We start from the raw sequence: 14,125 nt of genomic DNA on the forward strand, positions 1-14,125 counted from the left end.
TTGGGCACCAGGGACCAGTTCTGTGGAGAGAGGTTTTTCTGTGGACCAGGTGGAGTGGGGTTTCACATGTTTCCTGCATCCCATGGATGGGGCTTCGTTTGTTTGTGCAGCCCGGTTGCTGGCATGCCACGGACTGGTGCCGGCCCACGGACCAGGGGTTGGGGACCCCTGGTGTAGGTGACCTCATCCAAATGAAGTAAAATTTCCAGCTCATTTTATGTCCCTGCAGTTTTTGTGACCACATATGGAAGGAGTTTGTCACATGAGTGTCTGCAAGAGTCCAAATGCTGACCTGTGCAATGACGCCTCACAAATGCTGCCATAGTGTTTTTCGGGAGCAAAGTCAGTTGCGTTAGTGCAGTGGTTCTCAACCTTTTTAATGCCACGACCCCAACCGGTCGTAAGTCGAGGACTAAACCGGTCGTAAGTTGAGGACTGAACCGGTCGTAAGTCGAGGACTTTCCCTACCCGGGAGCACCTCGCATGCGTGGTTCCGCCCCCTGTGCCAGCCGAGGCGTAGCTGGCAAGCGGCAGAGACGGAGCAGGCCGACCACCAGCTGGCCCAGCTCAAGGGAGGTAAGGCACCCACCGGAAAAGGGGAAAAAAATGGCGGACAAAAAAAATGGCGGACAGCCTTGCTTGGCGACCCCCGTGAAATGGTTGATCGACCCCAAATGGGGTCCCGACCCACAGGTTGAGAACCACTGCGTTAGTGCAACAAATTGGGTACTTGTGTCTGCTATTTGGATAGCAAGATGCAATGACAATATTTATGTGATGTTGCTGTGCATGTGGTAATTGCACATGGCATGGTTGTGGACACTGTTGTTTTGCCATTGTGTTTTTTCCAGGTTGTTTTTTCAGCCTCCCTGCCTGTGCCTTGCCTCTGCTAATTCAGAACAGCAGGCCTGAACCTTTGACTCCAGATGTTGTCACACAAGGGCTGCTAGTTGGGATGAATTTTACCCTCGCAATACATTCCGAACTTGCGAAAGATGGAGTACATCAGGCGCAGCCAATCTTGGCAACTTTTAAAACTTCTGGACTTCAACTCCCAGAATTCCCAGCCAGCTACTAGAAAAGATATGCACCTAAGTTCACAAGTAATGTGGAAATGCCAGCCCATTGTTTGAAAGTACATCTCTATGTCACTGAGCTTGTAGTGTCTGAATTCTTTAAAATCCTGGCTCATTGTTCTGAGGTTTTTTTCTTTTTTAGGGGAAACAATCTAGAGAAGCCAATTCAAGCAAGGCTTGCCTGGTCAGCTACGTTTAGTGGAAGGAGGCCAATAAGAACTTTCAGGCAGCAATTATATTGAGGCTTTCTTGAGAAAATTCAATAGAATAGAGCTGGAAGGGACCTTGGGGGTCTCCACTTACAACTGATCGCTTATCAACTGTACAACGCTACAACAGACCCCGAAAAAGCTTCTTGTGACCTGGATTTGAAGTTCCAACATCCACGTCCCTCTTCTGCAGTCACATGACCGCATTTTGGGCACTTGGCAACCAGCCCACATTTACAGCATAGCCTTTGCAGTCTCCTGCAGTTACATGACCATAATTTATAATGTTTTTGCCAGAAATTGGTGTTTACTTCTGGTTTCTGACCAAAAAAACCCCACTCCATAGGGAACAATGGGTTCACTTAACGACCACAGCAAAAAAAAGGTTGTAAAATATACACTTAATTTACAACAATCACTGTAAACAGCAGGTTCAGTTAAATCGCAAGTTGAAAACTACCTGTATTCTCAATTCTGTTATAACCAAGGAAAGTTCATTAAATCACAGAACTGCGACTGTCCCTCTCCAGAGGGGTTTGGTTCTACACACTTATAGAAAACACATTCCCCTTCATCCTGAAATTTAAAGCAACTGAAGCCACGAGGATACAATCTTGTGTCAAAATTGCATTTTATTTAAAATTATACCAACAAGAATCCAACCCTTTCCCGTCTGAGTTGACTGAGCATCTTAAATAAAAAAGTGCATAGAAAATAAACAGGTTTAGAAATTTGTACAACTATTTACATCCTCCTGGGTTTGATGTATTTTTTTCTTCTTCTTTAAAACAGAGGATCATCTTGGAGGAAGGAGAAAAACCACAAAATTTAAAAGTACAAAATAAAAGATTGTTCTCGCCCCACAGGATTGGGGAGGTGGGGGGGGGGGAAGAGGAGGAAGGGAAAGAGGTCTATGAAGCAGAAGGGCACAAATAAGAGGTGATTCTTCCCACATTTGCCCTGGATCTCTGCGTCTCATAATTTCAAGCCAAAAAAAAAGAGAGAACCGAGCTGCGGCTAAGAGCTTTCCCTCATCACCCACAACAGTGGCATCCCTGATGCTCTTTGGAGATGATTGAGGCCCTTGGAGTCACACGCTTCAAGGAATTAAAGGGATGAGTCAGCAATGCAGCAGCCCACCAAAAAGGTTATGCCATGATTAAGCTCTCTTCCATCCACTTGGCACGTCCTTCCACTCACTGACACTGGAAAGAGGCCGGGTAAGCGTATGGATCTGGAAAGCCAGGTGAGGGACCAGTCTCTAATTGAGGAAACGACGGCAGCGTTTGGCTCCACAATTGCAAGGGAGTTTGCTGCCGGCGTCTTCAAAGGGGAACTTGTAGTCATAGGTCAGCTCTTCGCCCCGGAAGATCCGGCGCAGGGCGAAAATGACAATATGCTTCTGGCCTTCGACGTGGATGACACGGGAGTAACAGTTGGGCTCGCAGGAGTGGTTGATGAAGCGGGCAGCGTTGCCGTGCATGGTGGCATCCACCACATCAAAGTCATCAATACGGAACATGTAGCATCCAATGCCCTGCAAGGAAGGAAAAGAGTTAAGAGGGGCCCCAGCGGAGAATCCATGGAGCTCAGGGTTGAGTTGTTGGATTCTTGGTGGTGGAGAATTTGGGGCCCTGGTCCTCATGGAGGAGGAGAAAAGTTGGAAATGAGTTCCACTCCATGTTCCAGAATGAAAAGAAAATTTGGTGAACCACAAGCTTGCAGTGATAAAGTTATCTATCTACGACTCAGCCTTCCATCCTTCTGAAGTTGGTAAAATGAGGACCCAGATTGTTGGGGGCAATTTGCTGACTCTAAACCGCTTAGAGAGGGCTGTAAAGCACTGTGAAGCGGTATATAAATCAAAGTGCTATTGCTAAGTGCTATCTAACTCAATAAGAAAATGCCTGCAGGAAGAGAAGCATGCTCAGAGGACATCAAGAATCCAACAGAGCTAAGAGGAGAACAAGTTGGTACCATGTCTATGGAGATTCTCAGTCATCCAGGTCATGGTTGTCCCAAAGGTGCTTTTTCAAGAGGCAACTGGACTTTCTTTGTTTCTTCCTTGAAGATATTTTACTTCTCATCCAAGAAGCTTCTTCAGTTCAGAACTGAAGACACTTCTTGGATGAGAAGTGAAACATCTTCAAGAAACAAAGTCTAGTTGCCTCTTGAAAAAGCACCTTTGGGACAAGCTGGCAACTATGGTACTTCCTTCCCAGCATGCACCACTTTGCTTTACCCTTCCTTCCATCAGCATTACCTTGCTGTCGTAGTACTTTTCACGCTTATCGGTGAGCACCGAACGGATGACAATGCCGGAGTACTCAATCACCATCTCGCCTGCGTCAATGTTGCGCTTGCAGAACAGGCCCCGCCCATGGATGGCTGACCTAAAATGGAGAGAACATCTGACAGGTGAAAACTAACAGAGGGGATACGAATTAGCCCAGGAAGATGGCAGGAGTTTTGCTTTCTGAAACCCTGAAACAAACACAGAACACAGCTTTGCCTACATCTTGTCTGGAGGACTTAAAACGTTTGATTGGTGATTTCGAGGCTAAAATATATGAAGAACGGTTGCAGGAATTGGGTATGTCTAGTTTAATGAAAAGAAGGACTAGGGGGGACATTACAGCAGTGTTCCAATATCTAGGGGGCTGACACAAAGAAGAGGGGGTCAAGCTGTTCTCCAAAGTGCCTGAAGGCAGGACAAGAAGCAATGGATGGAAACTAATCAAGGAGAGAACAAACCTAGAACTAAGGAGAAATTTCCTGACAGAACAGTTAATCAGTGGAACAACTTGCCTACAGAAATTGTGGTTGCTCCAATACTGGAGGTTTTTAAGAAGAGACTGGACAGTCATTTGGCTGAAATGGCATAAGGTTTCCTGCTTGAGCAGGGGGTTGGACTAGAAGACCTCCAAGGTCCCTTCCAATTCTTGAAGTATTACCTGTACACTCCCACAGCCTCTTTGGAAGTTTTCTTCAGGTGCCGAAACCTCATAGCCATGGGTAGCTCCAAGCTGGTGGCCCGCCTAAGAAACAATAGATCAGATAAGGTCCAAAAGAGCATATGATTGCTCTTTCAAAGCTATCACATAGGATCTTATGAACAGGCACAAGATTTTGGTAGGAAATATTCATTCCACCCCTTTTTTTAACAGCAATACTTTGGTACAGATATGACAGAAAGATTATTATTAGTTATATAGGCTGTTCAGGCTCTTAAGTCTTATTGACTAAAGAAAAAGCACACTTTAAATAAAAAGTTTGCATGGTTGATATCCCACCTATCTCAAATTAAAACACAAGTCATCAATAATTGGGATTTTGCAGGCTCTATAGTAATAGATACTGGGTTCAATCCAGGTCTAATATAAGCTATCATGTTGCTCTATTGAAATCAGAAATCTAAGAGTTAATTAATTTGATTTCAATGGTCGTTCTCTCCTCGTGAATAAATCTGTTATCTATAATGAATGCCATAAAATCTGGAAAAAAGGGCGGTGGCTTGCAAATAGTCAAATTTAAAACATTAACACATTCTTCCTTTATGGTGAGAATTGAATTTTCTTGGTCGTACACAGCTGCTGGGCGCAATACCCAGCACACGAGTCATGACAGATGATATGAGGTCTACTCCAACTCCTGGACAATAAAATTGGAAGGGCCTCTTTACCTGGTGGATTTCAGCTGCACCTCATCTTCTTCTTCATCGTAAGGGCCACCCTCAGGAAGCACACGATGCTGAGATGCTAAGAAGTTGAACATGTCAAAGGTGCATTTCCTGAAGAAGAAGGAACACAAGACCATTATTCAGAACCCAAATGGATTCTCTGTCCTTTCAATCACCCTTTCTCACACATTCTAGCCTGCTTTCCAAATCTATTGATCAGGAACCCCTTTCTATTACTGCACGGGCTTCAAATACAGGTAGCCCTTGATTTATGATGATTCATTTAGCAACCACTCAAAGTTACAACAACATGAAAAAGGTGACTTATGACCAGTCCTTGCACTTATAACCATAGCAGCATTCCTGTGGTCAAGTGTTCATGATTGGGTGCACAGCAACTGGCTCGCATTTATGACAGCTGCACTGTCACTGGGTTACATGAACATAATTTGCAACCTTCTCAGCTGGTTTACGACAATGGAAGGTTGCAAATTCTAATTATGTCATGTCTTGCTTAATGACTGCAGCAAAATGCAGTCCACCTAGCGATGGATTTTCCAGTCCCAGTTGTGTTGAAAGCGAGGAGCACCTGTATTGGCTATTACTCTGAACCAAGTAAAAAGGAAAATTAATTCATCCACCTGACATAAACTTCAGCCCGGGCACAACCGTGAGGATTGAGAGGCAGCTCCTCTTCCTCGCCTTCATGCTGGTGGTATCGGAATTTATACTTGTGGCAGGCCTTGGCACCATACAGCTGCTCCACCAGGAAGATGACAGCATCATGATGCATCCCCAGCATTCTCACTCCGTTCATTCCTGTAAGGAAAAATAAGATTCGTGCAATTCAGCACCCAGGCCTGATTCCAAGGTGTCCTGCAGAAGAAACCCTACAGCTATGCTAATCTACCTTTCCCTCTTATAGTTTATTCCCTTCAAATGGAAAATGCTGAAAAATCCTAACCAGTATAGAACTTTTATTACCTGCAAAGGACAGGTGTTTGAACCGGGCATTGGTGCGAGCTTCCTGGACCTTCTCAATCACTGCTTTCCAGGCACCTGAATATAGACAGAACACAAATGAATTATTGTATTAGGAGAGGACTAGACAATTCATTGCACATGTAATTGCCTATCAATGTACGGCAGGGTTGTCAAACTGCCAGCACGTGAAAGCCGCACCCACCCCAGCTCCGGCAAGGGGGAAAAAGTCGCGATACGACATGTGACATGGCCAGTTTCACATCCCTGATGTAAGGGATGGGCAGAGGGAGACTTAGGGTCAGTGGTGGAATTCAAATACCTGAACAACCAGTACTCTTATTTGAAGCAGGCCTGGGCCTCCGAGGCCTAGAACGGCCTTCCAGAAATGGTATCCACGCACTTCCGGCCGGCCGTTCTAGGTCTAGGAGGCCTCCTCCAGGCCTCCAAGGCCTAGACTGGACTTCTGGAAGCCAGCTGGTTCTCCGAATGCAGCAAAATTTAGCTACCGGTTCTGGTGAACCGGTGTGAACCAGCTGAATCCCACCACTGCTTGGGGTACTTCTAGGAATTCCAAAGGATTCTCAAGCAAGCCTACCATGACTGCCACTGGCACCCCAAGAAAATTCAACCCATCAGTACCATTATTGAGGGAGTTTTGCAGATGATACAGAGCACCTAGCAGAACGGCTAAGGGAATTCTACCAAGGCTGATCCCCTCCTCACCATCAACGCTGTCAGCCTGCACTTTAAAGCCATCTTCGCTGGTGATCTCAAAACACAAGTGGGGCTGCGTTTTGCGGGGCATCTCATTTTCTTTGTCCTCCTGTTTCAGATTGTCTTCGTCTGAGCTGGAAAGATCTCCTAGAGGCAAAAGAGAGGCCCAAATCCCTTCTAATACACTGTGTGAAGACTCACGGATGAAGGCAAATATACATGTCCCAGGATAATGGGATGCGAAATCCAATTTGGGTCGGTCAAGAAGACTGTGTGAAGACTGCCTATGTAAAGATCTTTGAGAATGGAGTGGCACAGGGAAGGTCCAAATAGAAGGGGAGAGGGAAAACAAGAACATTCAAGGATCTTTTTTTTTTTTAAGTGGTTTGCCAAGAACTTCGTCTCACAAAGCATAATTTCAAAAACCAGCCTTGAGTTGAGACTTTCCCAGAAGCACAACTCACCTAACGTTCTCAATAAGGTACTTCTTAAGGCCAGTCTCTCCAGATGTGTGGAGTTGCAGTTGCAACTTCCAGAATTCCAGAGGCAGGTATGCTGTCTGTCCGAGCACTGAACCTATATACCCATACTGACTGCTCTATAGTGCTGGGATGACCAACTGACCAATGCATTGTGTATACATTCTACTTTTCTGCATTTATGTAAGTAGTCCTCGACTCACAATGGCAATTGGGGCTGGAATTTCCATTGCTAAATGATGTGGTTGTAAAGCACAACTGCACTGCTTAGCAGCAGCAATCTCTGCAGTCCCGTGGCTGTTGTTAACTGAATCCCACAATTGCTAGACAAGGCAACTAACTTTCTGCTGGCTTCCCATAGATAAGTCAGTGGGGAAGCAGGCAGGAAATTGAAAGTCCCAGGTGGCTTGCAAACAGGATGGCAGGAAGGTGAGTGGCTGTTGCTGGGTGAGGAGGGAGGTGTGGTGAGGCTCGGGGTGCAGGGGGATGCGACGGAAGTGTGGTGGAAGGAGGCACGGTGAGGGTCACAGAGGTGTAGTGAGGATTGGGGATGGTGCATTGGTTGTGTGAAGGAGGTGCAGTGCGGGTCCAAGAGGATGCACAAGGGTTAGGCTAAATGGCAGTTTCAGGACTACCCATTAAATTTTATGAGCAAATGGAGATTTGAATTCTCAGACCTCCATTCAAAAGCTGCAATTTCCACACTAGGCTGGTTATCCCCAGGGGGTTATGTAAAAATTGCCATTTTATCTTTGAATTTATGCCGGTGTAGGAACATAATAAAGACTGATGTGTGTATCCTTGAAGATATTTATCAGGAGCTAGTCAAGAACCTCCCAAACCAGACGCAGAGGACTCTACCTGCGTATCTATGCCAGACGTGTTCCAGAATAGATTTTGGGATCTGCTCCGGGGATCCAGGATGGGAATGCAATGCTGCCAAGGAAGGAGAATGCTCCATCGGAGACCTGCAGAGACATTGGAAATGAAAGATTAAGGGCCAGCAGCAAGCAAACTCCAGAGCTCCTATAGCTTGAAGCCAATCCACTTACAGCTCACTTTCGCTGACGATGCTCGTCTCCTCTTTGAATGTATCCAGGTTTAGGACGCCCCTTGTTGTGGGCGTCTTCATCCGTACCCTCCCAATGCTGTAGGGCAAAGGGGCCATTTCAATAGATACACACGCATACACACACACACTTGCATAAACAGACACTTGTGCGAGGGAAACCAATGCGATTTAGATATTGTCAACGCTGCTAACATCGGATGTTCTTGCTTTGACAACAGATGGAAATGCAGCCATTTTTCTCTATTGCTTTTAGAGTTAGTTGATGCTGGGAGGGGGAATGTGGATGAGAGTTCAGCTAGTCATAACAATAACAACTCAGCCATGGGAACCCAAGGTCATTGGGCCCAGAGTTGATAAGAGTTTTGGTGGGCTGGAGAGCTGGGGAGAAAGCCCGGGCTTCAAGCTAATTGGGGAATGTGATTTATGACGGTTTATTGGAGGAGGGAATTGTGCCTTGTTACTTTGTATCCAGGGAAGAGAATTTAGTTTTTGGTTTTGACTATGTAGTGCCGATGCTTTGTTTATTGAATAAAACATTCTTTAAGGTAAACAATGCCTCGAAGTTCTTTTGAAGAGTTTCATCTGTCGGAACCATGACAGATATTTCTCCAAGGCTGTGGATACAGAAGTCGATCGAGTCCCCGAACTATAGTATAGCTGTCTTCAGCCAATCAAGCAGCTGCGAGCGACTAAGGCTTCCAAAACCCAGCAGCTGACTCAGAGAGATCAAGGTGACTTGGAATTGGGATTTGCTGCATTTTTTTCCCTGATGTTTCAAAATTGCTTTATATTGTGATAGAAGAATGGAATGGAATGGAAAACCTTACCGACACATTCTGTTTACTAACATAAAACATATATAGGTTCTCTTTCCTAAAATTGGCTCCAAGACCATTTATGATTGTTTTTTTAGAAAAATCAAAGCTGTACAGTCACATAATAAATGTCTACATTTAGTTGTCATCACTTTTTCCTTCTCTGTGAAGAGAAGGCTTTTTATTCATGAACTGAATATTGGGGGGAGACAGGTAAACTCCTCCAGAAACCCAACTCCTGATTCCTTTAGAGCAGGGGTGTCAAACTGCCGGCCCGCAGGCCGGTTGCATCATATGGAAGCTGCACCCATCCCAGCTCCAGCAATGCAAAAAGTCACGATACATCGCGACACGTCACGTGACGCGGTGAGTTTGACACCCATGCTTTAGAGCAGGGGTAGGCAACCTTGGCTCTTTTATGACTCGTGGACTTCAACTCCCAGAATTCCTCAGCCAGCCATGCTGAGGGGAAAAGGAGAGGTTTCCAAGCTGAGCCATGCTGGCTCAGGAATTCTGGGAGTTGAAGTCCACCAGTTATAAAAGAGCCAAGGTTGCCTACCCCTGCTTTAGAGTCTCAAAAACAAAAATGAACAGAGGGGAAAATGGAAGGTAGATAACAGGCTCTTGGTGAGATCAGAATCAAATCAAAGCATCTAGAAAATCCTTGCAATGCTAGCTGGATTTCCTTCAAACTCTGGACATAGTAATTTGATCAGGAAACAATCGAGGCAGGGAGGATAAGTGTGAACAGCTTCTTCCTGTCCATGGTTGGTTCAGTTAGTGCTGGGTTAGAACAAGGTAGATCCTATTATTATTCTCCAAAGCACCAGAGGAAGGACAAGAAGTAATGGGTGGAACTTGTTAAAGAGAGATGCCACCTAGGAGAAATTTTCTGACTGTGAGAACAATTAATCAACGGAACAGCTTTGCCTCCTGGAGTTGTGGGTGCTCATCACTGGAAATTTTCAAAAATAAACTGGACAACCATTTGACCAGGATGGTACAAGGTCTGCTGCTTTGAACAGGGGGTTGGACTAGAAGACCTCCAAGGTCCCTTCCAGTCCTATGATTCTATAGTCTAAATGAGAGCTGTTGTAGGTGGGAACATACTCTACAAACTGCCTGTATACAAACGACTCTTCTAGTTCTTTTGGCGATCCCTGGAGCTCCCTCAAAATTGTGCCACTGAAAGGGTGAATTGCTATTTAACAGCGATGCAATTTATGCATGTCAGTTTTTTTAAAGGCTAAACAATAAAAGAGGTATGTTAAACCTTTGGAAAGCTTAATGGAATGAGCTCACCCTCTCTACCCTTGTCTCCCAATACCAGTTCAGCATTCTCCAGCATTTCACCTTATTCAGTTAGCAAAAAGAGGCAGGCTTAATTAACATATTGACAGCAACTCATTACAAATTCTCAACCTGGAGCTTCACATCAATATTTTTTTTTTTTAAAAAAAAAAACCCCACCGAGTTAGGGGTTTTCTGGGAAATTTAGTGCAATGCCAAAGAGATGAACAGATGGTCCAAAGAAAGCCCACAAAACCCACCCTACAAGTCAAAGAAAAACAATTGTATCCTTTGGCTTTCCAGTCAGCTGTGAAACATAAATGGTACCATGAATGAAGGTGAAAATCTCCAAGCAATCAAGGATGACCTGTAAATTTCCATTCGTCCCTGCTGCTCCTGCCCTGCCCCAACAATAGAAGTGACCCACCAGGTCAATAAAAGTTGCTTGCTTCAAGTTGGACTGAAAATGTTCTAGATACCCCTGTCACCAAGAGTTGAACAGTAATCTCACTTCAGTTGAGGAAAACACCTTCAGTTAAGTCTAAGCTACCGTTTGCATTTTTATCCTGTTCCTATCTTTGGTTTTAACGTTATTTGTGCAGTTAGCTGCCTTTTGAACTGAGATAAAACTGCCCGCAAACCAGCTGAGTGTGAACCCTAATGCCACCCAATTACCAGATTCCTCACACCAGGACTGCTTTTAATCCTAGAAAGCTGCTGCTTTATTCTCGTTATGGAGAACTGGAGCTACAAAACAAAGAAGAAACCAGATATATAGAAAATAATCCAAGCTGGTAGGATGGGCATTATTCACTGGTACCTATTTCTGAATCCAAGTTTTCTCCGTGCAACTCCACTCTTAGGACCAAAACGCAAGATTATGTAAAGAAAAACCGTATGTAAGGAGACCTGGTATTAGAATGGAGATAACTTTAGATGGAACTGCAAAATACCTGTTGCATCTATATTAAAATGATAGTGTCTAGACACGGGTGTACACAGGCAAGTTTAAGATTTGTGAACTTCAACTCCCAAAATTCCCCAGCCAGCTGGGAATTGAAATCCACAGGTCTTAATAGTCGCCAAGCTTGGACATCTCTGCTCTAGATCATGCGAGATACTAGATTTAAGACTGTGCTAGCATTCAGCACAGAGATGCACATCAGGAAACATGGATCCCACAGCTATTGTAGCATGCTCTCCTTGAATCAGGGGTCTCAATTTGCTAGGTCCTGTTACAAAACCATGTGTGGTTTTGGTTTCAACACAACTTCTATGCAATCAGCATGGGAGGAACAGAAAAGGGATAACTAAGATACCTATACTATACTTACCCAGGACCCATTGTGCTGCCAGAAATGCAATTATTTGCCAAGTGATCAGGAGTAACTGTCGGGGATACAGGAGAGGGATCCTCGTCATTAACTCCATCCACTTTCATCTTCTTGACGGGCACATTTCCAACAAAGGTGGAAACTCTCTTGACACGGATGGCTGGGCGAGGCCCGGGCAAAGGCACCAAGCCAGGAATACTAAGCACACTAGAATTCATGGCAACCGGCTGAAGAAGACAGGTCTGCTGGAGTCCCAGGGAGGGCGTCACCAGAGCTGGGGTGCCCAGTGCCAACTGCCCGCCCCCAACAGCCTGAGATGTGGTGCTCATCACGTTCATCATGGGTACCATGCTAAGCACTGGGCCCCGGATTGTCCAAGTGGGCAAGGAGTTAGGAGACAGGCCCAGAGGTGCCCGTAGAATAACTGTGCCAAGGTTGGGAGCAGTGGACATTGGTGTGGGGTTTGGTTTGGAAGCCTGTTCCCCATCTTGAGTTGCCAATGGGCTTCCCTCGCCTTGAACTTTCATGCACACTTGGGTCAGCTTGTTCACCAGAATGATTCTGGAATTGGACTTTTGTGCCTCAGGTCCCAGCACCGTCACTTCAGGAGTGGAGGGCACTTGGGCGCAACCAAGGGTTAAGGATGGAGCCGGAGCCGGAGCAGGGATGGGATGGGCTGACTCCGTGCCATTGAGGCTGACAGAGGTAGGAGGTGCCGGTGGCAGTGGCATCGGGCTGAGACAAGAAGGGGGGCTGCTCTTGCTCTCGGGAGCATCCATGTTCTTCAGCACAAAGTCCACAATGTCCGAGGGCAAGTCCTCTGGCACTGGAGTGGGGCCGGCCAGCTCTCGCTCGACCCTCGGCTCAGGCTGTTTGCCCTTGGTGGAAGGGTGTCCCCCCGCTGCGTCCGCCTCACTGTCAGTGCCATCATCTATGCCATCCAGCTGGTGGATATGGGGCAGCGGGAGGTCCAGCGGGTAGGGCGGCAGAGGTGGGTCTCGGGTCACCACTGTACGCGGGAAGCGGAAGTAGCGGTTGGCCTCTCCTTCCTCCTCACTCTCGCCATCGCCCAGCCCATCTAACTGGGGCAGGCCCAGGCTGGGTGAAGGGGGACACGTCCGTGGCCCTCCCAACTCTTCTTCCTGGAAAGGCTCATCCAGAAGGCTGTCGTCAAACTCCAAGTCGGAGACATTGAGCTCAAAGGCCAGCTCTGGTGGCACAGGGGGGGACGAGGGAGGGGACGAGGTAGCTGCTACGGGCGGCTGTTCGTCACACCCGGGTGAGGTAGAAGGATGCCTGAAGCCGTTCCCAGCCGTGGAGTAGTCTGGGAGGGGTGGCATTGCCCTGAGAGAGGTGCTGGGGGGGCTAGTCCTGCTAGCAGGGGCTTGGGGTGGGAGAGGGGACCGGCGGGGGCGAGAGTTGCTGCCAGGTGACATGGGACTGAGGCGTTGCGTGCGGCGCGGAGGAGGGAAGTCGGGGTCACCCACAGTCAAGATATGATGGGACATGGATGATGCGCTCCCTGCAAAAAAGAGGAGGGAAAGAGAAAAATGGAGGTGTTAAGAAGAGCAAGTGTGCATTGGCTGCAGGGATCTCTCGGGTCAGGAATGTGCTATGGAGACAAACCCCCAACCTATCGCCCCAGTTTTCAACTCTTCCCCCTCCCCTCACTTCAATGGGGGCATTTTTAGTAGTATTTACAAGGTGCTTTTGTGACATTGCTTAGAATTAGATAAGCTGCGTAGGGATTCTATGCTGATCCCCCTTTTCACTCTACCTCCAGATTCTGCCATCCTTTCTCCTACAGTTGGGGTGGATTGAGTCTAGTGTTGTATTTCACATGCAACCCGTCCTGGATTGTGGTCTAACACAATGAATGAATCCAAGTTATTGTGGCTCAATCAGAAAACTGAAAAGGAAAAAGGGACCCTACCACATCTATGCTACTTCTGTATGAATTGTTTTGTCCCAGGAGTTGGTTCAAGAGCCAGCCCTTGATTTTTAAAAATGTGTGATCCACACACCCTATGGATGTGGACTGCCAAGTACTCACCGGGAGAAGGCAATGGGCGGGACGATACCCCGCTTAGGGGACGGCGGGTGGGGGAGTAGTTGGGCACTTTGATGCGAGCTCCAGTGAGAGGTTTAGGCTTGGAGACAGCAGGCTCTGGAGGTGGCAGAGGTCCTGGGTTCTGTGCTGGAGAGTGGCGCTCCAGTGGTGGTACAGGAGAAGGGGCCTCCTGAAGTGGCTTCTCTCTGAGGTTAGGATCTGAAAACAGTGAACAGGTCAGAAGTAGAAACCAGAAGCAGTGGAACCTGGGGACCTTCAATGGCTGAGCGGCAAGGACCTTTACCAGACTCTTATTAGTGACAAGTTACTTGTAGGTTCAAGATAATAAACCTCCAGTTTATGAGGCCACTCCAGACCTGGCTGATGGGAGTGCAGAGAGTAACGAAGATATCTTTGGCAGAA

At 46.7% G+C, this 14,125-nt stretch overlaps 1 protein-coding gene across 1 annotated transcript in view; it reads right to left on the reverse strand.

Annotated features, from left to right (window-relative positions):
* Positions 1–1,899: 1,899 nt before the first annotated feature.
* Positions 1,900–14,125, reverse strand: part of KMT2B (lysine methyltransferase 2B) — a 54,786-nt gene continuing 42,560 nt past the window's right edge. The window contains exons 29-39 of the mRNA XM_015816572.2: positions 13,706–13,921; positions 11,653–13,174; positions 8,194–8,289; positions 8,003–8,109; positions 6,672–6,809; positions 5,949–6,023; positions 5,606–5,783; positions 4,968–5,075; positions 4,240–4,323; positions 3,549–3,678; positions 1,900–2,822 (exon numbers count right to left, since the gene is read on the reverse strand). Coding sequence (XP_015672058.2) covers positions 2,547–2,822; positions 3,549–3,678; positions 4,240–4,323; positions 4,968–5,075; positions 5,606–5,783; positions 5,949–6,023; positions 6,672–6,809; positions 8,003–8,109; positions 8,194–8,289; positions 11,653–13,174; positions 13,706–13,921 — 2,930 coding nt within the window. The 3' untranslated portion in view covers positions 1,900–2,546. The remainder of the gene's footprint in view (positions 2,823–3,548; positions 3,679–4,239; positions 4,324–4,967; positions 5,076–5,605; positions 5,784–5,948; positions 6,024–6,671; positions 6,810–8,002; positions 8,110–8,193; positions 8,290–11,652; positions 13,175–13,705; positions 13,922–14,125) is intronic.

This window comes from Protobothrops mucrosquamatus, unplaced genomic scaffold (assembly GCF_001527695.2).
Source record: "Protobothrops mucrosquamatus isolate PMUCROS unplaced genomic scaffold, P.Mucros_1.0 scaffold468, whole genome shotgun sequence".
NCBI lineage: Eukaryota > Metazoa > Chordata > Lepidosauria > Squamata > Viperidae > Protobothrops > Protobothrops mucrosquamatus.